Raw genomic sequence first — 24,761 nt, forward strand, 5'->3', positions numbered from 1 at the left:
GAGTATAGTACCTGCATCATATTTGTATTTTCTTGAACAAGATTGCAAAAACACCTTTCTCAGGATATCAGAGACAACAAAGGTTGAGTTGGGAGTATCTTGTCTCCTTTAATATTCTTGTAACTAGATTCGTGAGCTTCATTGGTCTCAGTCTCTCATTCGTGGGGAGGGAGAGAATCAATAATCATTTAAAACTTTAAAGATCAATTAGCTGAGCAAAGAAGGTGTAACAGTAGCTTTCTGCTGCACCTATTGCTTGCTGGTTGATTGGAAAAGAAATCTAGATAAGAGGGAAGATGGATTTTTTTTACTGCTTTGCCTTTTTTTTTTTAACGCTCATGGTTATTAGCAGCAGCTAGGTTTTTACTCTCTGTCCAAAACAAAACAGTGGCAGGGCTTGATGTATGTCACTTGGCAAGGCATTCCGCAGGGCGGACTTTTATTTTACGGAATTTATATACTGTCCTTCAACATCAGTTTTCAGAGTGATTTACAACTGAAATAATATATCAGTACAAATACATAATCAAAACATAAACAGCAGCAGAAAAACTATGAAAGTGCAAAGCCTCCAAATGACTTATTTGGTTTGTGATAGTTTCCAGGAGTCAACTGTAGAGCTACCATTTTGTATAGACGCTCCCATAATGCTGTGCCTAAGACTTATGTTGGCTGCATTTTAATTCTTTGTCTACTCCTGCCACGCCACTTTTCAGTTTTGATCAGAAGATTAGACAGAGGGACTAAAGCTGTATTCAGGCATTTTCCTGAGCAGATAATGGTTAAAAGTGTGGCTGAGGGCAGGGATAAGCCTGCAAGCCTCATCCCAATGTCCCCAAGTTCTTCAGCTGCACCTTTTCACTCCCTGACCTTTCCTACTCAAGCAGGGAAGGTTTGCATGGGGATTTTACTCATGGTTGCATGAACTCGAGAAACCTGTTTTCAGTTCTAGAGCTTAACCATGGAGCATATGAACAAAGATTAATGCATTTGCAGACATCCTATTTATCACCCCTGAATCAGACTCTATACATCTGGGTTTAAAGGGCACAGTCTTCCAAGGCAGAGGATGTTGTGCCTTTCATCTTTGTTGTCTCTGATTTTTTATTAAGCACTGCATCCAGGGTTAGTGTAGACCCCAGTGCATGACCAAAGTCCCAGTGCAAGTAGTGGAACTTAAATAAGTTGTGATTTGCTTGTCCAATTGGTTTCAGTGGGGCACTTGATTAACTTCAGCTACATTGAAATGATGCCATTTGGGATATCAGTGTTCTGCTCACACCCGTAGAGTGTGGCATGTTTTCACCCCCCATTTAAACACACATTGCTAGCTCTGGAGAAGTTCAGATGGCTGTAGATGCATTTCTGAACTAAATTAAAAATGGAATTTTGAAACGCTTTGAAGCTTTCTCCTCACTACTTACAATAACATGCCAATGAGACACTTGATTAAAGGAAAGCATGGCTAATTTAGAAATGGTAGTATAAATATGACTTCAGACAGCATATAGATGATCTGTGGGATGTAATGGTCCTTGATGACCTGTTAGAAACCATGGCTGCACTTGCCAAAGCACAGGGTAATTTAATATCTCTTGATGCTGAAGGTATCTTGAGTTCAATGGGGTTTACTCTACTTCCAAGTTGTGTGCATTTAGGATAACAGTCTGTTACTTATGTAAAACACACACACACACACACACACACACACACACACACACACACACACACACACGACTAAATCAGGCAAAAGATTGTTAGCTGAAGAAGCTACACCAGTTACTATCCTCCTGATTTTAATTGTGTTGTGTAGTAAGGCATCAACTTTTTGTGAACTTTTAGTATAACCTTTCCCCATATAATAAATCAGGAATAACATAATCATGCCTTGATCAGGAAGACAGAAAAGAATTTTTCGAGAGACTACAGCTTCCACAAATTATTGTCAAGTGTGCAGGGTGCTAGATACTTAAAATGTTTCAAACATGTGGTGGTGGTAGTGATGATGATGATAAAATAATGGAAATGAGGAATTCAGAGGTTGTTGCTTTGTCTCCTCAGCCTGATCTTTGAAAATAGTGCCTTACAGAGATATCAACATGAGACTACTGTCACCCCAATGTTGTATCTTGGTGATAGCCTCCTCCTTCTCCTCGAGAGGTCCGGAGGGTGGCAACATGAGAACAGGCCTTCTCTGCAGTGGCTCCCCGTCTATGGAATGCTCTCCCCTGGGAAGTTTGCCTGGTGCCTTCATTATACACCTTTAGGTGCCAGGCAAAAGCGTTCTTTTTTAACCAGGCCTTTGGTTGATCTTATTGACATCCAACACCCTTTTAGAATACAGCTTTTTTGGGGGGGGTTATTGGGTTACTGCTTTTCGTTTGATTTTGTATGTTGTGGTCTTGTTGTGAACCGCTCTGAGACCTCCGGGTATAGGGCAGTTTATAAATTGGATTAACAACAACAACAACAACAACAACTTTTTGTAAACCACTTTGAAGTTATTTTGTTTTTAGCAATCGAGCAGTATATACATTTTCTTTTGAAAAACCAGAGTACTTTCATAATGTTTTAGGGTGGTGACCTGAATGAAGGATTCACTTTTCACTTTATGCTGCACATTGTAAGCTGCAGTACTGCAGACAGTGTTATTCTGAATCTTCGAAAAAGAAATGTAAAAAATTAATGCAGGGATAAACAAAAAGCAGAGGACTGTTGCTGCAGGCTAGTCTATGTCAGTGGTAAATGAACTCTTAAGTAACAAAGATCCCACTTTCATGTCAGCTTTCTGGTAATAAATGAGATTTGAATAATATGGAAAAGTTAATTATAAGAGTCTATAGCTTTCTTTTTGAACTTCCATCCAGAGTTCAGTTGTTGAATGAATTAATCTGCACACCAAAAATGTGAGGGGAATGATGCCTTCCTGGTTTGTCTTTTTAAAGGTGGGGAAATGGGTGGATTATGGTGTGGCTGTACATTTTTGGTTCCCTCCTTCCTTCCTTCCTTCCTTCCTTCCTTCCTTCCTTCCTTCCTTCCACCCATCCACAAAACCTTTGGCAAACTGCCCAAATACTCGAGTTAAAAGAAAAGACAATTTCCTTATAGGTCACAAATTCATTTTATAGCTGGGTTGAACTTTGGAGAACCTCCAGATTTGGAGCATCTCCAGAAGTCAGCCATCTCAAGGAAAATGTGATCTCTATAACACCTGCCATCACTGTACCTTAGAAATCATCTGCTTTCCTGTTTCATTTGGTTTCATTCCAATATAACCATTACTGGGCTGATACAGGTGGTAGCTTTTGTTTTTAACCATGCTTCTCATTTCTATCATTGTGCACAAAAAACCTTAGCAGCATGCGAGCTGCCATCTAACTGCGATTTCTTTGCTAGATTATAGGTAAAGGTAAAGGTACCCCTGACCTTTAAGTACAGTCGTGGACGACTCTGGGGTTGTGCGCTCATCTCGCTTTACAGGCCAAGGAAGCTTCCAGGTCATGTGGCCAGCATGACTAAGCCGCTTCTGGTGAAACCAGAGCAGCGCATGGAAATGCCATTTATCTTCCCGCACTTTCTGTTGCCATTTATCTTCTTGCACTTTGATGTGCTTTTCAACTGCTAGGTGGGCAGGAGCTGGGACTGAGCAACGGGAGCTCACCCCGTCGCGCGGATTCAAACTGCCAACCTTCTGATTGGGAATCCCTAGGCTCTGTGGTTTAGACCACAGTGCCACCCGTGTCCCATTTGCTAGATTATAGAATGGCCTAAACAACCAGCTAACATTAATGGGTGATGATACTTGAACATCAAGAAATCAGGAAACTCTTTCCTTTCTCAGGAAAAATGGAAGCCTATTCTGCAAAACCGAACCAATTGCACGGTCTGCACCCGGAACCTCTCGCACTCTGTGACCTACAGATGCTTTGGGAAGAGTACCCCTCCTCCCTGTGGCTTGGAATGAGTCCTCAGTTACGGCCCCGATTTTGGGTTCCGCCGGATTTTGGGCTGCATTAAATTTGACAGAAGGAGCCTCTGGCTTTAACATTTCTGACCATGGTGTAGCTATTCGACACCTGGCAACAGAAAGAGAGAAAGTAGCCCATGCTCCTGTCCCAACCAGGAAGGGATGGGACATGTCTTGGTTGACTGAGTGGCTTCCAAACCTTGGGTGGCTTAGAGGACTTGTAATGATGTTAATGGACTAATCTTGCTTCTTTTCTGCTCCTGTATACACTGCTTAATGCAATGCTTTCAAAATATGATGCGTAAAATGATGTCACGAATGATTCGGCCCCAGATTATAGCAGTGACACGAGAATACCAGCCAGTACCTTGGGACGAGCCGAAAGGCTGTCCAAAAGAAGAGGAGGGAATGAAGGAATGGGTTTCCCAAACCCCAAAACTGACTGTGCAGGCAGTTTTTAAACTGCACCAAAATCCCCATTTCTCCTTAGCTAAAATGCATAAACTTTAGCCCTTGAGCAAATGCAAAACAAGAACACAGCTCTCTTCCTTATCAGTTTGACGGCAAGACTGGCCTTGACTTTACCAGTAGAACAGACACAGACATATCTTATGTCCTGGCCACAAATGACGCAGAGACCCAAGTCTGGGACTAACGCCAGAGCATGTTCTCGGAAGTAGTGACCTCTTGCTCCAAGATAGGAGTAGGAACAGGAATATCCTTTTATGGTCAGAAGTACAGGAAGGAAGATCCTTTTATGGTTGAGAGTACCAGAGCAGGAACATATGTGATGTCAACCTGTGTACGTACGCCAACGTGGTTGGGCTCCTAGGAGAGGAGTGAGAGGGTGCCTGGAGGATATATAAACTGCATGAAACCTGTCATTTCTTTGGACTTGCTGTGGACTAATCACGCAAGTGCCTTCTGCTATCCGGAGAGCAGAATAAACTCTTTCTTTGAACCAACTCGGTGTCATTTTGACTTCCTTCCTCCTGTCCCGGAGCAACGCAGACCCAATCAGTGAACTCCAATAAGGCTACAGTGGCTCCCATAGGCGCCGACTCCATGGGGCCTGAGGGGGCCCGAGCCCCCTCAAAAATTCGTTTGGGGGGGCTCCGCCCCCCCAATAATCTCCGGCGCCCCTCCAGCAGAGCGCCACCGCCGCCCCTCCCCCAGCCCAAAATGCACAGGGTCGGGCTGCATGCCTCCTGCCCTCCCTCCCGAGCAAAAGCTCCACCCAATTTCCTTCGGAGCTGATTAATAGGCGCAGCACGCTCTCCCCTATTCGCTCACGAGGAGGCGGCGCCACTTTATCTGCATATTCATGAGCTTATTTATTATTCATGAGCTTTCGCGGGCTCCCCCAATATTTTTTATAAGTCGGCGCCCCTGGTGGCTCCTGGGGTGGGTATCCAAAGAACAATCTTGTCACAGCACCATATGGCAGCTGTAGCAAGTTCCTGCATTAATGGTAAAGGTGCTTTGATAAATGCAGAGATATCTTTTGCAGAAACACAGTGAGGGAGGCATGATCACTGAAGAATTGCCTCTTAGCAATTCAGGATTCTGCAGGGACCACTGAAGCAGAAATGAGAGTGTGCAGTAGAATTCGTTTCACTTTTCATTGGTTTCTGAGGTCATCAGATGCCTTCGTATGATTGTTGAGGCTCCATACATTGTACTGTGTGAAGACATAAGTTCTTATTCCAGATTTCAGTGGTCAGATACTGTCGTAATAAGATAAGAAGAGCCTATTGGTTCAGGCCAGTGGCTTACCTAGCTCATCATCTTGTTCTCACAGTAGGCAAGTAGTCATTTGGCATGTTGCCATTGCTTTAGGAAAAATAAGGAGAAGATGGATGGACAAAGCACTCCCTCCCTCTGCCACATCTGAGGAAAATGGGTGCTAAGCTACACTGACAGGTTCAGGGGCAGACTGTGGTCTTTCAAATTTCAGCGGTGCCCTTTGCCAGGCCAAATTTGGCACCCCCACCTCTCACCCTCTGTTCTGCTCAATTCCTTACATCATAGCTGTGGCGCCCAATGAGGCAGGCTCCAGCTGATCTAGCTACTGTGGCCTGATCCACATCTTCCCAGTTATTTCTTGTTGTAAGGAAGGTGATGTAGCAAAGCATTTTTCCAGGTACAGTGGTACCCCGCAAGACGATCGCCTCGCAAGACGGAAAACCCGCTAGACGAAAGGGTTTTCCGTTTTGGAGGCGCTTCGCAAAACGAATTTCCCTATGGGCATGCTTCGCAAGACGAAAGCCCATAGGGAAATCTCCGGGGACCTCTTTTAAATGCTAGCGGTGGGGAGCAAAGCCTTCCCCCCCCCTCCGGCCTTCAGAAGAGGTCCAGGAAGGCTGGCGGGGCCCGAAAGGCTTTGCTCCCCAGCGCCAGCATTTTAAAAGCAGTCCGGGATAGCAGGGAAGCGCTTCCCGCTATCCCGGACGGCTTTTGAAGGCAGGAGAGGTCCGCGAAGCCTGGGCGCGCTGCGCGCAGGCTTCGGCATGCCGGCAAGTCTCCGCCAGCAGCGGCAGCGCTGCCGCTGCTGGCGGAGAGGTCCGCGAAGCCTTGGCCGGACAGCTTTTGAAGGCAGGCGGGGGGAGCAAAGACTTTCGCCCCCGCCAGCCTTCAGAAGAGGTCCAGGACCTCTTCTGAAGGCTGGCGGGGGGCAAAAGTCTTTGTCCCCCCTGCCTGCCTTCCCAGGGGCTTTTAAATCGCCCCGACAGCGGAGAAGTCCTCCGCTGTCCCGGGGCGATTTTAAAATGCTGGGGGTGGGAAGAAAAGCCCTTGTCCCCCCCCCAGCCTTCAGAAGAGGTCGGGGGACAGACTGTCCCCGGACCTGGTCTGAAGTCGGTTTCCCTAGGAACGCATTAATTGATTTTCAATGCATTCCTATGGGAAACCGTGCATCGCAAGACGAAAAACTCGCAAGAAGAAAAACCTTGCGGAACGAATTAATTTCGTCTTGCGAGGCACCACTGTACATTTCTCCCAGATGGGAAAACACTCTAGAGTAGGGATGTGGGAGAAATGACCATCACACTGAAAGCAGACAGCTGCGCCAAAATGAGAGAATCTCCAACTATTCAGAAGTGTTCCATGCTTCTGCCACAGATCCATAGTTTGCTTGTCATTTATTTTAATGCTATAAACCACTCTGATGTGTTATTTCCGGAGTTGAAATGGTTAGAAATTAATTTTAAAAATAGTGAAATTTGTTGTCCTAGCAATAGTCCCTTCAGAATAGATTTTCAGTAAAGAAACTTGTTTGCGTTGGCCAGCACACTGTATAGATTGGATCCAAATCTTACTCAGCTCCTCAGAGCTAAAGAAAGGATGCTGATTATGGATTCAGAACGAGGGAGCTTTGTGGACTCTGGAGGAAGAGGATCTGGCAGTAGAATATGCTCCAGGCTTTTGAGGATTTTGTGAAACATTTTGCTTTTTCTCTGAAGCACCTAGCAGTAGGATCTGTGTTGCACACAGCAGGGAGGGATAGATGAGACATAACTATGGAATAATAGTTGGTTGGATTCCTGCAGACAATGACGGCGTTATCCCACTTGAATTAATCATCACTCAGCTCTAGCCATACTCTTCCACCTGAATAAAAGCCAGTTATTAGCCCCATTATATTAGAACTGGACCACATATAATACTTTTATAGTGTTAAATTATGTTATTTAATCAGAATTTAATCTGAAGCTTTAACGTTCCCCATAATTAAAACAATGCATGTATTTGGGAAGCATACTAAATCAATTACCTCAGTACGGTAGCATTTCATTAGTTTTTCAAAGGATGTGTGTATATTTTCTAGAACTCAACAAAACAGTTTGAAGGTTCAGGCAAGTTTTATTTAGCACCAATACTGCATCAAGTCTATAAGACATGGATTATGTGACGAGACTCTGGCCAGGCAAAGCATATCTGTCCCCATGGAAGAAGACAGGTTTATTCAGTACATAACTGAAATACTTTACTGCTAAATTTAATGTGGGATTAAAATGTTCAAAAAGGTTGCTGCAGCTATAGAATTTGAAGGATATAATAGGTTAACAGAGTAAGATTTATTTAATATCGATGCTTGTAGACCTAAGTTTGTGGATCTTTTAGTAAGGTGGGGTAGGATTTGTCCTTTCTATTTTTTTCTGTTGGATAAATACACCTTTGGAATTTTTTTGCTCTATTGTACTTTATTCTGTTTGGCTTTAAATGGTTCAGAAGCTGTTTGGTATTTTATATATCTGTAAGTTGCTTAGAGACTTTTTTGATAGAAAGTCATGAATAAATGCAACAAATAAATAAACCAGTTCTAGAAAATACCGTCCTTTTAACCTCTTCATTTCCTGAAATTGTATAGCTACACTCAGCTGCCTTTTCAAAGTGACATTTAATCCCACATTAAATTCTGTAATAAGGTATTTCACTTATGCGCTGTGCAGATCTGTCTCTGCAGTGGAGATGAATATGCTTGCTGCCTTTGAAAAAGTTGTCCTTTTTTCCCTTTGCCCCAGCCTGAGAAGAAAAATGGTGGTTATCCCATATTATTTTGCACTGAATAAGGTGGGTGAAACTGCACTTGAAAATGACATAGTTCTTTTTGCCTATGAGAATAGAAATAGTATGTTCTTGAACTGCTCATATCTCTTCAACAGTACACCAGAAAACAGTAATAAATTACTGTTGGAACTTCCAGCAATAATTTACAGCAAACAACTACTGATCAGGTTGCAAACCATACCCCAGTACGAGCACATAAAGCAGTAGTTCTGGCAGTAAACCAATGATAAAATGCCAATGCAAATGTACCCCTACATTTGATTCATAGATCATGCTGGTTGACCTATTTCTTGTGACAGATAGCAGATGTACCAGAAGCAAAAATACAATATTAAAGAAGTCATAATACTGTATATTCAAGCTCCATAAAGAGTCCCAAACTATAGGTTTAATTCCAGCATAATTTCAAATGCCTTAATAAAAGATCTAACTATTTTTTTTGAGGATCAGAACCAAACCTTCCAGAGAGCTAGCTGTGTTAGTTGGTTGCTGCAAAAACAGCAGAGTCTCACAGCACCTTAAATTTCTTCTGGCATAAACGATCCTTGAGTAGAGGCCACTTCATCAAACGTGTGAAGTGGCATCCTCTGAACACACAGGAGGGAAAGTGTAAAATGTGAGTTTGGGTGGCAATGAAATGCAAAAATCAGAGTCTAGGACCAGCACTTATTCATTTGATTAGCTTCCCACTATCAGGCTATGTGTTAAGATCTGTAGAGGAGCCCTCCTGATAGTCCCACCACAGAGCCAAGTGGGGTGTGTGGTTACCCAGGAAAGAGCCTTTGTCCATTATTCAGAGCCACCTGAAAACACATCTATGTGCCCAGACTTTTATGGGGATCTGATATTATTCATATGACTATTTTATTTGACAGAATTTAACACAGCTATTTACAATGGCAGTAATTGGTGATAAGACTAAATTAGCATTTGTAGTCAAGTAGGAAACTATGATTTTTTTAAAAAAATTATTTAACAAAATTTACATATACTGCTTGATTGTAGGAGAACCTCTAAGCAGTTTACAAGAAATACTAAAATTGTCAATAAACATCTACTGTATGTGTCTGGATTGACTTGTTGAAACAAAGGTGCCACAAAAGTACAGCTATTTATTTATTTAGTGGATAACTCAGTTGGTTAGAGAATGGTGCTGATAAATGCCAAGGTTGCATTGGGACAGCTGCATATTTCTGCATTGTAGGGGGTTGGACAAGACGTTCCTCAGGGTCCCTTCCAACTCTACAATTCTATGATTCTCGTTATTTCACTATTATCTCTATCCAGACTCATACAAATAGAATCAATCTTTGCTTTTAGTTTCCATTCAGCTATTTCATGCCCCCCCCCAAATTCATCTATTTGGTAGTTTTCAAACTTCTTCCTCCATGCAGATTACTGTATATTTTGGATTTGAATATTTTAAAAATAGCAATATTAATATTTTGTTTATCAGGTGGCATTTATGTGTTACAAGACAAACTACTGAAAGGCAAGAGGGCATTCTGTGGTACTCAGTGCCAGTACTCATATCTTGATAAAAGTGCCATGGGTGCCAGCACAAAATGGCTGCAATGGACAGTAAAAAAAAAAGAGGGGGGGCAGTGCTCTGTACTGGTGAGTTTCATCATACAAAAGCATTGGCCTTCTTGTGAAGATGCAATAAACCTGGTGAATATTAGAGAATTATATTTTAGAGAATAATATTATATCTCTGGGCACTTTCATACTGCCTGTTTATTTAGCATTCATCCTGATTTGTTGGCATGGGGAATAGATGGTGTTGGCTATTTAATGAGCATTCACACTCGTATATTTGTGGGAAGGCTAAATGAAATTGCATCAAAGAAAGTGTGATCCCACCTCAAAATAGCAATAGTCTGGAAGTACCCTCAGTTGGGATTACGACAAATTAAATGAGTTATTTAGCTCTTGATTCAAAACCTGAATGTTATCTCCAACTAATGCCTCTCCTTCAATAATCTCATTCTTAGTAGTCATTGTAGTTGGAAAGGCTGCAAATAAAATAATTGGAGTTGTGAAATCCTAAAGGACCTGTGTGTGGTTTTGAGCCATGGATATGTCTTTTCATTGATATTTCCAATAGTGCTTCATTAGAATCTCAATCTGATTCACTTGCTGTAGAAACACTTCTTTCCCGCCATGATATTGCCACTCTTTATCCGATAGTTGATTTCACTCTTGTGATTGCTGATTTGGCTAATTTTGTTAAAGTTCATTTGGGTAGTTGAAATGTCATGGTGATTAAACTCAAGAGCATTTTGCTAGGTGCCAGGTTGAATTGGTTTGAACAATCTTAGCCCCTCTGCTCGAACTGAAGTAGCCTCCTGCTGATGTTACGATAATAGGCAAAATTACAGTGGCTCTAGAATAGCGACTACATGCCTTGTGAACTAGCCTATGACATTTTTATGTGGGCTGCTTGGATGTATTAAACAACAGTAAATTTAAAAGGAGATGGTTTTTGTAAAGAGTTTTCTTTTCTTCATTTTAATGTATGGAAAAGATGATGGGAGTAGTATTGTTAAAATTTAATTTTAATTCAGGGAGATTTCAGTGTTGGGAAGGAAATAATCTAAATAATGCTTGCTAACATGTATATGATGTGGATGCAATGCAGATAAAGCAACAGGCAGAAACCCGTGAAATCATCCGGACTAAAAAACACTGCCAAACTCCTGTTACAATTTATTTCAGTGGGATTTAACTTTCTCTGGATTTCAATGTCTTTATGAAAGTTGCAAAAATGTTGAAATGAAATTACTAGGCTCTTGTAAGAATGTTTAAAGAATTAGGTTAAAAGGTAATGGTTATGAGAAGCTGGTAAAAATAAGATTTAAATTTTAAGTTTTAAGGTTTTATATAAGATAAGATGAGAATAGAGTAAGGTTATGTATTGACAGAATATTATGAATTATGGGAAGGATTTGCTGTGACAATTATCAATTAAGATACAAGAGATGGGAGGAGGAGGAGGTCATGGAAAGAAGGTAAAGAAAGTGGATTGAAAACGATGGTTTTATTTTTTCTTTTTTATCTTTGTTTTTGTCTTTTTTCCCTGTAATTTTGTTTTTTTCTTTTCTTTGTGATTTTAAAAATTATTTCTTCAATAAATATCATTTTTTTAAAAAATAACTTTCTCTGGATTTCATATTATGTATGTTATGTATGTATGCATATACATACGGATAGTGGTTATGACCCATTACTTTATCCACACCTGCTTTTTCTCCAGTCTCTGCTGCTTCAGCCCCCTGCCAGGTCACTGACCCACTTTTGAAAAATGTTGTTGGAGTTTATAATTGGTTTGTCAATTTGGTGGCAGTGTTGGTGGTGTGCCTGCTGAAGCAGAAACTGATGAAAAGTCATGGTGTGCATGCATATCCATCTTGGAAATTATATGTATATTAAATTCTCTCTCCCCTTCCGCCCCACCTTGCAAAGCATTAAGACTTCCGCTAGTGAGAACCACCTAGGTTTACTCCAGATGGAAACTGAAAACTCTGCTCTGGAAAATAACTGCTCCCTGATCTCAGCTTCCCAAACTCTTCGCTGTCTAATAATTACAAATCTTCACAGTAAAAATGCTTGCTACAGTGGAGATTACAAAAACCTGTAATATACCTCTTCAATCCCACCTACATAACCCTGTTTTCTCATTTATTTAGATGCAACCCCTTCCAAGTATTTATTGGTAGTCAAAACACATAAACCCTGCTCATTTATCCCCCTCCAGTGGCTATTGCGTATTTTGTGGCATATACGGTTGTCATATTTTGAAAGGCATAAAAGAGGACACATTTACATACCCATGAAAAAGAGGACATGTCCTAGAAAAAGAGGACATATGGCAACCCTGCTTTCAGCTCTGGTATTTCTGTAGTAGTTTCATTTTAAATTGCAGAAAATAATAATAATAATAATAATAATAATAATAATAATAATAATAATAATAATAATAATAATGTTATTTATACTCTACCCATCTGGCAAAATATAAAAAATAATAAAATAAAAAATATTGATTTAGTGACAAGTGCTTATAATCACACAGGCATATTTCCCCCTTAAAGAATTCTGGACACTGTAGTTTCAGGGTTGTCAGGGTTGTAACTCTAAAAGGGGTAAACTACAGTGCTCAGAACTGAAGTGAACAAATGTGTTTTGAATGTGCTTTAAGGGCATAGTGCGTACACAGCTTAAGACAACAATGGGCTGGACTAATGTCTTACGTTGGTAATAAACTGGATGAGAGCCAAGGGCTCCATCAGTCACCCACTACTTGATTTAGCCCTTTACCACAAACAATATTTTTGAAACGATTGCAATGCTTTGCTAAACTGTAACCTGAGCTCCTTGTGGAAAACTTTGAAAATCACTTTCACCACCCCCGCCAAGTTTCCATGTGTGGCCTGGGACATTTTATCTCTGTGTTTAATAGGAAAATGGGGACAGAGGTGGCCTGGATCTCAAAAGTTCTCCTTGGATTGGCACAGGATTTTCCTGGGTCAGAAATGTGTCGCTCCATCTATCCTACAAAAGCCACCCACCCAGCACACTGCCTTCTTTCTTTTTCCCTGTTTTAATTTTGCAGTGAAGCTGAACTGGCAGCAGTAGTAATAGAACAGCCACTTTAACCGATGGTCAGGGATGATGGGAATCTTGGTGTCCCGAGTTGGAGCAGGCTGGTCTAGATTGTATATGGTGAATGGGAATGGGGAATGGGGGACAGAGCAATGGTCACCAACAGTTTACTCTGTAGGAAAGCTGTTGGACTAAATCACTTTCCCTCCTTTGAATTCTGATTGTAGGATTTAAAGAAAACCAACCAACAATCTGTGAGCATCTTATGCCTCTCTCATGTTGTCTTTTGCTGTATTACACATGCATAATTATAGGTACAGCCATGCACCTAAATGCAAAGCAACAAGAGCATGGTTCCCTCTTCCCTATGCTGTCCACATATCCTGCCATTTCCTTCTTTTAACACCTGCGCCTTCTTTTCTCCTCTTACAGGATGAATCGTCCATGTTCTTCCAGTTTGGTCCATCAATAGAACAGCAAGCTTCTGTCATGCTCAACATCATGGAAGAATATGACTGGTACATCTTCTCCATTGTCACTACCTACTTTCCTGGCTACCAGGACTTTGTCAACAAGGTCCGTAGCACTATTGAGAACAGCTTTGTGGGCTGGGAGCTAGAAGAGGTGCTCTTGCTGGATATGTCTCTGGATGACGGAGACTCAAAGATCCAGAATCAGCTCAAGAAACTCCAGAGTCCTGTCATCCTCCTTTACTGTACTAAGGAAGAAGCCACCTATATCTTTGAGGTGGCTAACTCTGTGGGTCTGACTGGGTACGATTACACATGGATTGTACCCAGCTTGGTGGCTGGAGATACAGACACAGTCCCCTCTGAATTCCCCACTGGACTTATCTCTGTGTCATATGATGAATGGGACTATGGCCTTCGCGACAGGGTGAAAGACGGAATAGCCATAATAACCACGGCTGCTTCTGACATGCTGTCTGAGCACAGCTTCATTCCTGAGCCCAAGAGCAGTTGCTACAACACACAGGACAAGAGGATCTACCAATCAAACATGTTAAATAGGTAAGGGAAATCAGCATAATGGGTTGTCAGTAGCTGGCATGTTCTAACCATCACAATGGATATGTGTCTTATTGAAGGCTTTAGGAAGAAAACTTCCAGCTGGGTCTGATTTCTGGGGTAAACAGGTAATCTGTCATGGTCCTTTGTTTCTTGTACAGTGTTCATTCATGCTAACTCAAGAGTAGTTTGGAAATTAATTCAGAATGAGGAACTGGTCGATTATAAACTCATTGGTTGTGTGGCAGTCAGCAGAAAATAGAAGCAGAGTAACAGCTTCATATTAACAGTGTTTGTACAGGATGAAAGCTATTTTTGTTAATTTATATGTGAGGGCTTTCTGCAAGTGAGCTGATCTTCAAAGTTGTAAAGTACAGTACATTATTAAGATTTATCAAAGAGAAAGCTGTACGAGCTATATAAAGAGAGATGGGTTTTAGACTGGCTTGGCAGGTCAGTAGCAGAAGAATATGAGTGGCAAGAAAGAAATGTCTTAGGGCAAGAGTGGCAAAGGACCTGAGGACACTCATGGGTTAAATGTACTAGGAACTGGGTTATTTATTTATTCATTCATTCAATATATTTATACTCTGCCTTTCTCACATGTTGGGATTCAAGGTGTCTTATGACATTTAAAAACAACATTAGAAAATAAAAAGTAATAAAAACAAGCTAGCTAAAAACAGTAATTAAAATGTCGCAAACACACTTTAAACCAGCAATGATATTATAATAAAGGGAGATAGGGGACATTTGGGAAGTTTTCTGATCAGTATCGGGTGGTGTGGTGGGACTGTTCCGCTCCCCTGACCTCCCTCTGACTGAGTCAATATTGCATACCAAGAGAGAGTGGGGAAGGCATGAGGCGGCAACTAGGACAGGGTGGTGCAAACACAACACCAGGAGCACTGGATTGGCTCCACTGGTGTATCTGTCTTTCCCTAGCCTCACCACTGCCTCATCCTTCACAATCTCCATCCTACTATGCAGCAATAACTCAGCTGGAGGGAGGATTAGTCCCACCATGCTGTCCACTACTATTTCTACTCCTGAAGCATAAAGCAGCCTCCCCCATGCTTGGATGGACAACACACTTGCACCAAATGTGGCCCAAAGGGAAGGACAGGACATCCTGCAATAGGAAGCACAGCTGTCTGCTTCTTGCAATATGAGCTCAGCCATTGGCTGTGTTGTTCTCTGGGTGCCTTCTCTAGACAGCGTAAGGGTGACAAGGACATGGCAGCAGAAATCTTCACTACAGTTCTGGCTTGCCACAGCCATCCCTTAATGGATATCTTTTCCAGGAAGGACTTAGTTAATTTTAAAGACCAGGATAGGAGGAGATGATTTCAAATTACGGACCTGAACAATTTGGCCCCACTGATTGTGGGCCTTTAAATGTTGTAGCAGCTCTGTGGTATAAACCCACAAGAAGGAATCTCCCACTGACAGTCTTGTAGGGTACCAGGTTCTTATTGATTTCAGCAGCATGTACCTTAGTATAAATGTGTCAAAAGTTGTGACCTTAAAAGGTTAAGCTAGGAATGAAGCCTGTGTCTTACCTGCCTATAAAATCACTACAATTTTGTTGTTGTTGTTGTTGCTACTGTGATGGTTTCAGCTATCAGGAAAAGACATATTTGTACTGTTGTGCAGCAAGGACAGACTTGTTAAACTAAGGTTTAAATGGCAATCGGTAATATATTTACAATTGCAGTGGTACCTCGCAAGACGAATGCCTCGCAAGACAAAAAACTCGCTAGACGAAAGGTTTTTCCATTTTCGATTTGCCTCGCAAGACGAATTTCCCTATGGGCTTGTTTCGCAAGACGAAAACGTCTCGCGACTTTGTTTCCTTTGTCTAAAAACAAAGACATGTTTTGTTTATAAAGTTAATTTATTTTCCCTTCAATTTTTGAACTGCTCTTTACAGTATGTGTGACTTTAAAGAGCAGTTAATAAACTGTTGTTGTACCAAATTTGGCTTTGTTTGGACTTTTTTTGACCATAGGAACGCATTAATTGATTTTCAATGCATTCCTATGGGATTTCGTGATTCGCAAGACGAAAAATTCGCTAGACGACAAAAATTGCGGAACGAATTAATTTCATCTTGCGGGGCACCACTGTGCTTGCATTGATCCAGAACCTTTTTTGAACAGGGGACTTCTGTTCTGTTCTGTTCTGAGAGAGGGGCAGACTTTGGTCTTTCAAATTTCAGTAGTGCAAGGCCAAAATTTGGCATGTCCTGCCTCTCACTTTTTTGCTCAGCTTAATTCGCTACTCATTAAAAATGCAGATATAAGTGAAAACGGCATACCAAAATGTATTTTATTAGATAAAATTGCTCTGAAAAAAATGTATATATTAGGATAAATTCATAGCAAAATGCTGATGAATTTCCATGAGTATTATTATTTTTTAATTTGCAAACTGATGCAGAAATGTGGAAAGCTGAGTTTAAGATTGGAAATATAAGAAACTGGAGGAAACCGAAATTGATAAATTCACCCCACTCTTATTCTCATGTTGTGCTGTGTACAGCCTCCCAGAGGGATGGTTGCAGATGCTTTCCCCTTCTTTGCCACACTGAACTAAGTTTGCTTAACATGCCATCCAAACCACAGGCTCGTGGTTTAGCTCTAACCAGACTAACCACAAGCCATAGCCAAGCTTTGTTGTTTGTGATTCATGGCTAGTCTGGCTAAACCACGAATCTGGGTTTGAACAAAGTGTAAAGCCAAACTCAGGCTTAGCTTGGCACATCACAGCAGCACCTCACAATTGTCACCTCAGACAGTTTTTCATTTCTCAGTGTTATGGGGGAGAATGGGGAAGATATGGGCTTGTTGCTTTTACTGGCAGCCGTGCATAAAGCAAAACTTCTTGTCTTGGCCTGGGGGAGAGGAGGAGATCCAGAGCTGACAATGCAAAGAGATTGCAGTCAGCGGTATAAAGCCTTCAGTGAACCTATGTGAATCTAAGTGTGAGATTGTGTCTTCTCTGCAGATGAGCTATCACAGTTGAGAATGGAACATATAAGCAGGAGGTCTTGCAGTTCTAAATGAAAAAGCTAGCGGCAAGGTATCGCTCTGAGGGACCCGTATTCTTGGAAGCTGAAGCTGTTTCTCCTATCCAGTTTTGTTAATATTGGAGGCACACTGCAAAACTTCTTCAAGGTTGTGGGGGAGGAACAGAGCTAAGTTATGCTTTTGGGCTTGGTAGACTAAATGCCTGCTGCAGGGCATGGGAGCCCTGATTTTTCAGTTATTGCAGCAGAAATGCCATCAGTTCAAAACTTTAGAAGTAAGAGGGAACTTCTGAATTCATACACATGACACTTTACATGGTCTCTAATTGGAGGATTATATTTGGTATCACTCAGCTAGAGAACATGCAACATTTCTGATTATTCCATCCTCAGTGTTCCATAACAGCAGCCTCGACTGCAGCATCCTTTAGAGCAGTTGCACAAGGCAGAAGTCAAAAAGTTTAGCTGTAAGAATTTGGTATACTGCATTTTATTAGTCATTGTAATACACATACACTTCAGCAGGCTCCAGAACTCCTTAGATTTTTCAATATATATGTTGGTGTGACTTGCCTCCTAGCCCACATACATAATTCTGAATCGTGGCCTGTGATGAGGCAAAACTTGATAGAATTATTGGGTGGCTCATGTCTCTTAGGGCTTACCTTGTTCTTAAGTTAGAATTCTACCCCTGATATTCAAAGTTGGTCAAAGAAGGATGCATAGAAATGAAATGTAACAGTTTCCTATTTGGTATTCAGAATCTGGATGAAATCAGGGGAACTTTAAACAATTTGTTAATATGTGATGAATAATTGGCCATGACAGCAGAATAATAAAGTAAAAAATGGCAAAATCTCTGTTACTTAAGTAACTAACTGCTGGTAATTTTATCATGTCAAGGTCCTGTAAAAGAATTAGATTAATGAAAGAACATGCCTGCCTATTTTCCATTTTATTAATTGACGTTCCTCCCTTCCCCCACAAATGTTCTTACTATATTCCAAGTGATAAAAATAGAAACGGCCGTGCTGCCATGCTTCCCCACACAACTTTAGAGTCTCTTTCCATTTTCTTTGATGCAATTTCACATAAAAATCTGGTTTGACAAAATACCAGCCCAGTGCGTCCCCTAGTGGTTATGTCCTGAGGGGAAACCTTGACAATAATCATGGTCATTAGAAGATCATTGCAAACAGCAGAAGTGTCAACTTGTAGCTTCCAGCCTGAACATCAATTCAATTAATAACCTCAAAAAATATCTTGCAGATTCACAGTTTGACTAAACTGTTTGTTTCATTTTTCCAGGCCTAAGCTGCCAAGCAATCGCAATATTCCACTTCATAAGGGAAGTAGCAATTTATAAGGAAATGTTTCCTCCCTTATAGCCCACATTCAACAATATGCTTAAACAAATGCTTAGATTTTTTTTTTAAAAAACCTGCATTCATTTTGATATAAGAATCAGTGACCCCAGGTGTATATTTTTTATTGTTTTAATAATGTTTTAATATTTCGCTTTAATTGCAGTTTACCTTTTAGAATGTATTAGGCTTGATTTTTGTGTGTTCTGCACTTGCAAGTTCCCCCCTCCTACGCTGCATGCCATCTCTCCCTATTTACCCCTGAAAGTGGTACGAACCGCAGGATGTTTTAGCACCAGAGTGTAAATCAGCTATCCTTGAAACTATCTGAGACCCAGGTAGAGGGTTTTATGGTGCTGTTCCCTCATTGAAGGCTAGGTTGCCAGGGTAACGCCGGACATCCAAGACCTAAAATGGTCAAATGGTCTGGGCACATCGGGGCCACTCCAAAGTGCTGTGGGGGTGACGATACCAGTATGGAGCCATGTGTGCTTTACTTCTCATGACCTGTAACCTTCCCTGACATATGTAAAAATGTTTTATAACACTTTGTTTGCGGTGTTTGAACTAATATATAAGCTTTTGTTCTGAAGTGCCTCGGGGCAGACCTTCTCAATTGGCATGTTGAGTTGAGTGAGCTGTGAGCTATCGCAATAGCTGTAATAAACACTGGGTCCCTAAATCTGGATGCTGGACTTGAAAATAGTTTCCTTGGTTCTGTGGTTTATTCTAAAGGTGATTGTTCCTCACCTGGGTTATGAACAAGGTGGTGTAGAGGTGAATTCTTATCACAATTTTTATCTGAATGGAAGCTTGCAGCTGCTTGAAGTTGGTGCTGCAAAGATATTGTAAAGCTCATTCCATGGACTTTCGATGGCTACATATGAATATTTTATCACACATTCTACCACAGATTTTATCACTCATCCATAACCAATGTGTGGTATAATCCTCCTTACCACCTGTTAGCTTGGTCATCTGTGTGGACCCTCTTTACTTTAAGAATAAAACTGAAGTCACTCCCTAAGAGTGACAAAAAGGACTTAGTTTGAATGTTCAATTAGTGGTCTTGTAACTGCCAAAAATGAGGAAAGCTCTTTCTGTAATGCAGGACCCAGAAGGTTGCGGTGTTTTTTTATCAGTGTTAACTGCCCCTGTGGGTTCTTGTGATTTCAGATTTGTTTGCTAGCCTGGGTAAAATGGGTGCAATCTCAATGCAGCCATCTGGACACCACTTCACGGAATCAGCTTTCCACATGGAGCACTGCACACATATTTCTGATTTTCCATAATCTTTATGTGAAAGAATAGGCTATTGCCTGCTCACATGACTATAAAGCAGTTTTTTCAGTGTTGTAAGAGATTGTCCTGATATAGCAATACTTAAAACATACAAACCAGGAATTTCAAGCCGTACAGACCTTTCCAACTCTGCTGGGTCATCCACAGGTCACTGTGAGCACCACACACAATGGACAACATCATACCTTCCATTTCACTTTACATAACATTTCACAGATAACAACTGTCATTTTTTTGTAGCTGTAATGCATTTATTCTTACCAGTGGCACAGCTAGGCAAATTTAGTTCTCAAAAGTAATAGTCTTACGGGGGTGCAGGACCCCTGTGTATTGCTTCTTTTCTCCCCCATCATTTCATGCTTTACCACTATTTCTGTAGTTCTAATATGTTAGAGCAAAATAAGTTTTCCAGCCCTGATTTTTTTTTTTAAAAGAAGTGCTCTGAGCATGTGCAGTTTCACAAAATTCACTTAAATCATAGTGCCGTCACTACCAAAGGGGAAAACCAAAGGTGCCGAGCAAAAATGTTCCTCTTCAACCAGACCTTTGGCTGACTAACACCATCCTATTATACTTTTAAATGTGTTTTGGGGGGTATTATTTCATTTTGTTTTTGTTCTTGTTTTTATTTTGCATTTTTTCTCCTCTCACCATTGGAATGAGAGGAAGAAACGTGCTTTTTGCAGACCTTGGCTGCAAGAGGGACTTCTCTCTTGTACATCAATGCCTGTAAAATGCAGGCTTCTTTCTGTGCTGTTCCTACCTCTTGCCTGCCATAGGGAGGGGAGAAATAAATACTTTGATAGCCCTATCCTGGCTGCTTCCAGAAATGCTCAGCACAGGGACTGTATGAGCCCCATGCAAGGGATTTTGACAGATGGGCAGGGCAACCCAACTATCATGTGATTTCATAGTGACAGTTTGTGATTGACAGGTGGGTGTCCTTTGCCCTTTGTCAAATTTGGCCTGCGAGGTCAATCCTGAGATGGATCTGGTCCATGAAGCCAAAATGGTTCCCCACTGAGGAAATAGAAGGATTTTTCAAACATCTTCATCTGCCCCAGCTGCAACAAAAGATGCCTCTGTCTCTACAGCCACAGCAGGTGCAAACTCTCCCCAACTGTTTGACTTCACCCCCAAAGTATGGCAGCCTTGAAACAAAACAGTGTCCTCTATAAAGTAGGACACATAGCTATCCATTCACTATCAGGTGGGTAGTAACCTGATCATAATAGGTATTTTGAAGCTCATAATAGATTGGACCTGATTGTGTTTATTATATCTATAGTCAGCGTTACCAACTGGGACAATGGGGAGCTGGAAGTGAAAAACAGGTGATGAACAAGATGCAATAACTTTGCACAGTTTTATCCAACAGACATCCTGTTGAATTTAGTGGCAGAACACTCCTTATTTTTTTTACAGGTTTTTCCCCCCTTCCTTCCCCATTATCAGAATTTAGATCCAGGAATCCAGCTGCATGAATAGGGGCAAAAGGTTTTTGTAAGCTAGACCTATTTCTGTCAGTCTGTTTTCAGATAGCGCAGAACTTTCTGAACAAGTTTTGCTTCACTCTGCAGCTTTGCAGCTTCTCATGCTCTTATTCAGCCAGAGGCAAATGTTTTGAAAAATCTGAACAAAAACAGTTCATCCAATTTTGAGTTATGACAGTGTGAAATAAATGTATTAGTTCTGCTCTCAAATAATTGTTCAGTTGTGAGATTTTTGGGGGGTGAATAATTAATTCAAATTGCCTAAGTTTTAAGCATTCAAACTCAGAGTGTATAGAATATTTAGTGAAGAATGCCTTCCTTGAGAGGCTTGGAAAAATGGTTTTGAAATAAATGTATTAACTTTTGCAGATAACACACCTCGCCATAACATGATGGCTTTGGACCCCCCCTCCTTTTTGCATTGTACATCCTGCATATGTCATTTGTCTAAAAATTTGGGTGAACGTCGCTTCCTAATTCTGAGACATTATTTATCATCTCTAAAACAAATATGACTTTGAAAAATTAACACTATGGAGAGAAAATCTATTAAACTGTCTATTTCACCCTCTTCTCCTGCATCATTTATCTAGTAAAATATTGAATTGTACAGCATATTCAGACATGAATTATGATTTTCTTTTGCACGTTGGAACACATTTAAAAGCCATACATTGTTTTAATCAGCTGAGTAAAGACCATCATCTGAGAGATGCTCTAAAAGAGAATATAATGAATAGTATGCAATAAACAAAGCTTTTTAATGGATAGATGAAGTCTCTTAGAAGAGAGAGCCAGCTCAGTTGGGAGGCTTCTCATTGGTGGAATGGACAGGCCAGCTCAGATTGGAAGTGAATTTTTACTCTAATAGTATCTTAGATTAGAATCATTAAAAATATCTATATGGAAACAATTATATGGAAATGAAACAATTAGTTTCAATTTGCAATTATAATGTAATATATTGTTAAATTTCTTATTAACTAGGATGAATTTGTTTTTCTATTCTCTTCCTCCTATTTTTAGCAACACTGCCCCTATTACTCTTCACGCTTCTTCCTCTGAAGCAGGAATATTGCCATTTATATTGTTAACTTTGCATCATTCATGTTCCCTATTGTTTATTTGTAATGAGCCGAGGTTATAGCATTTTGTATTTTGAAAGCATGACAGTAGAAATAACTGCTGAAATGCAAACAACTCTGGTGTGAAGTATTGGATCTGGGTTCCACAGGGGTGTGTTTGCAGCACGTAAGTGCCAGAAATCAGCTTGATTCTTAACAAATTATTCTCTTTAGGGTCTTTTAAAATTACTATTACAGTGGTACCTTGGGTTAAGTACTTAATTCGTTCTGGAGGTCCGTTCTTAACCTGAAACTGTTCTTAACCTGAAGCACCACTTTAGCTAATGGGGCCTCCCACTGCCGCCGCGCCGCCAGAGCACAATTTCTGTTCTCATCCTGAAGCAAAGTTCTTAACCTGAGGTACTATTTCTGGGTTAGCGGAGTCTGTAACCTGAAGCGTATGTAACCCGAGGTACCACTGTGTATCAAAATGGATGAAGTGCAGCAGAAGCAGTGGTTTCACTGTGAGTACACAGATTCAGGACCTGCCCAGTTGCTGATATTATAGCAAAATAGCCACCCACGCCTTACTTCATACATATTGGAATACAGGCAACTCCCAGTTCACATGGGGGTTACGTTCCAAGGCACCGCTGGTTTAAGTGAAATCGCATATATTTGAAACACCATTGAAAAAGACTGCAAACACTCTGTGGTGTGTGTCCCCCGGTTCTGCCCCTTTTTGTGACTCTGTGGATCACTTCTGGGTTCAGTGCTATGTGCATATGCCCGGTCCCACACATGTGGTACTGCTGCATGGCAGTGGCAGCATGCAGCCACAGCAGCGTGTGGTGGTAGCATGCAGCAATAGACCTAGGCTGACGGCATGCCAAGGGCCCCCTGTGGCTTGTCACCAGCCCGACTTATGATTCTACAAAACTGGGTAAAAGAGAGCTTTCCCTGGATGAATATGTCGTGGTTGGAAGAAAACAGAAGTGTGTTTTTTATTATTATTTTTAAAAGCAAATACTCTTAGTCAGGACAAAGATTGTCGTGAGGGGGCTTATTGCAATCCAGGACAAGAAGCGAAGCAGTTTGCTGACTGACGCAGATACACTGTATTCCCCACCCCCAATACTTGATCACCTCTGTGAACTTTGTATTTCCCCACATGGGATTCAAAATTAATATTGCTGTCCTTCATCAAAAGCTAGTCCTGCTACAACTGCATCCTCTTTTCTGTGCTTCATGCAACAAAGTTCCCCAAACTGCACCTGGTGAGATATCTGTAATCAAGCTCACTAAGCACAAAGAAAGGTCTGAAGACTCCTGATGTAGCCCCCCAGGGCCAGCATCAAAACCCGGCATCCTTGGGCAGCTGCCCATAGCTCTCCTGCCCCACTCCCCCTTCCTAAAAGCCCTCTGTATGCCATGCCCTGAATGCTTTGGTGGAAGAGTTGAAAACCTGTGTACAGTGGTACAATAATTCTCATTATTGATTGTATCTTGCTGTCCTCTGTTTTGATTATCAGCATGAAAACCTTATATTGAAGTGCCAGTTGTTCTACCTGTTCTAACACACTCGTCCCAGCTATTCATCAGCAGACCAATAAAGTGTACTTGTAGGAAACTGGTAGAAAGGAGACTTGAGTCTAAGAACAAGAGAGATGAATGCTTGATGATCACATAAAGAGCTTACTGTCCTTGTGGAAACTAGCTCAGGACCAGGTGACCTACTTCAAAGGGTATGCACCATCAACTATTGTGATTGAAAGCTCCAGTTCCAGTGGCGTAGCGTGGGGGGTGCAGGGGGGCCCGGCCGCACCGGGCGCAACATCTGGGGGGGGGCACTCGCACTCGTAGCTCTCTGCCCCTACCTGGCTCACTCACTCTCTCTTACTGCAGTGCTGGCTGTGCGAATCCGATCTGAGCCGCCGGGTCGCCGCCCACTGTGGAGGGTTTTTTTTTGCTAAAATCCACGAGTTAGGGGGCGCAAATTACTTGCCTTGCCCCGGGTGCTGACAACCCACGCTACACCACTGTCCAGTTCTACCATTTGGTAGTTTGGAAGACTACTCCAAAGAACTTTATACTCTATTGGACTATGCACTATTCTTCCTAGAAGGTGATTAGGAAATAAGATGTGTATATCTGGCTCACAAAAAAGCAAGGAGCAAAACATATTCTGTCCTAGTGCTGGCTAGGGAAAACCAAAGGCAACTGCTATTACAGTAGCCATTTTAAAAAGCAAATCTACTGACTGAGTTCACCAGGACTCCCTAAGAGCAGTGCTTTTTTCTGGGGGGGATGGGACATAGAGGTATGCATACCCTTAAAC

At 41.4% G+C, this 24,761-nt stretch overlaps 1 protein-coding gene across 15 annotated transcripts in view; it reads left to right on the forward strand.

The window, feature by feature from the left end:
* GRIN2B (glutamate ionotropic receptor NMDA type subunit 2B) overlaps nucleotides 1–24,761 on the forward strand; it is a 295,203-nt gene that overhangs the window by 150,574 nt on the left and 119,868 nt on the right. For all 15 annotated transcript variants that reach the window (XM_081209487.1, XM_081209473.1, XM_081209486.1 and 12 more), the window contains one exon: nucleotides 13,574–14,172. In XM_081209487.1, the coding sequence (XP_081065613.1) occupies nucleotides 13,574–14,172 (599 nt within the window). The remainder of the gene's footprint in view (nucleotides 1–13,573; nucleotides 14,173–24,761) is intronic.

Source organism: Podarcis bocagei (assembly GCF_964188305.1).
Source record: "Podarcis bocagei genome assembly, chromosome: 10".
Classification (NCBI taxonomy): Eukaryota; Metazoa; Chordata; class Lepidosauria; order Squamata; family Lacertidae; genus Podarcis; species Podarcis bocagei.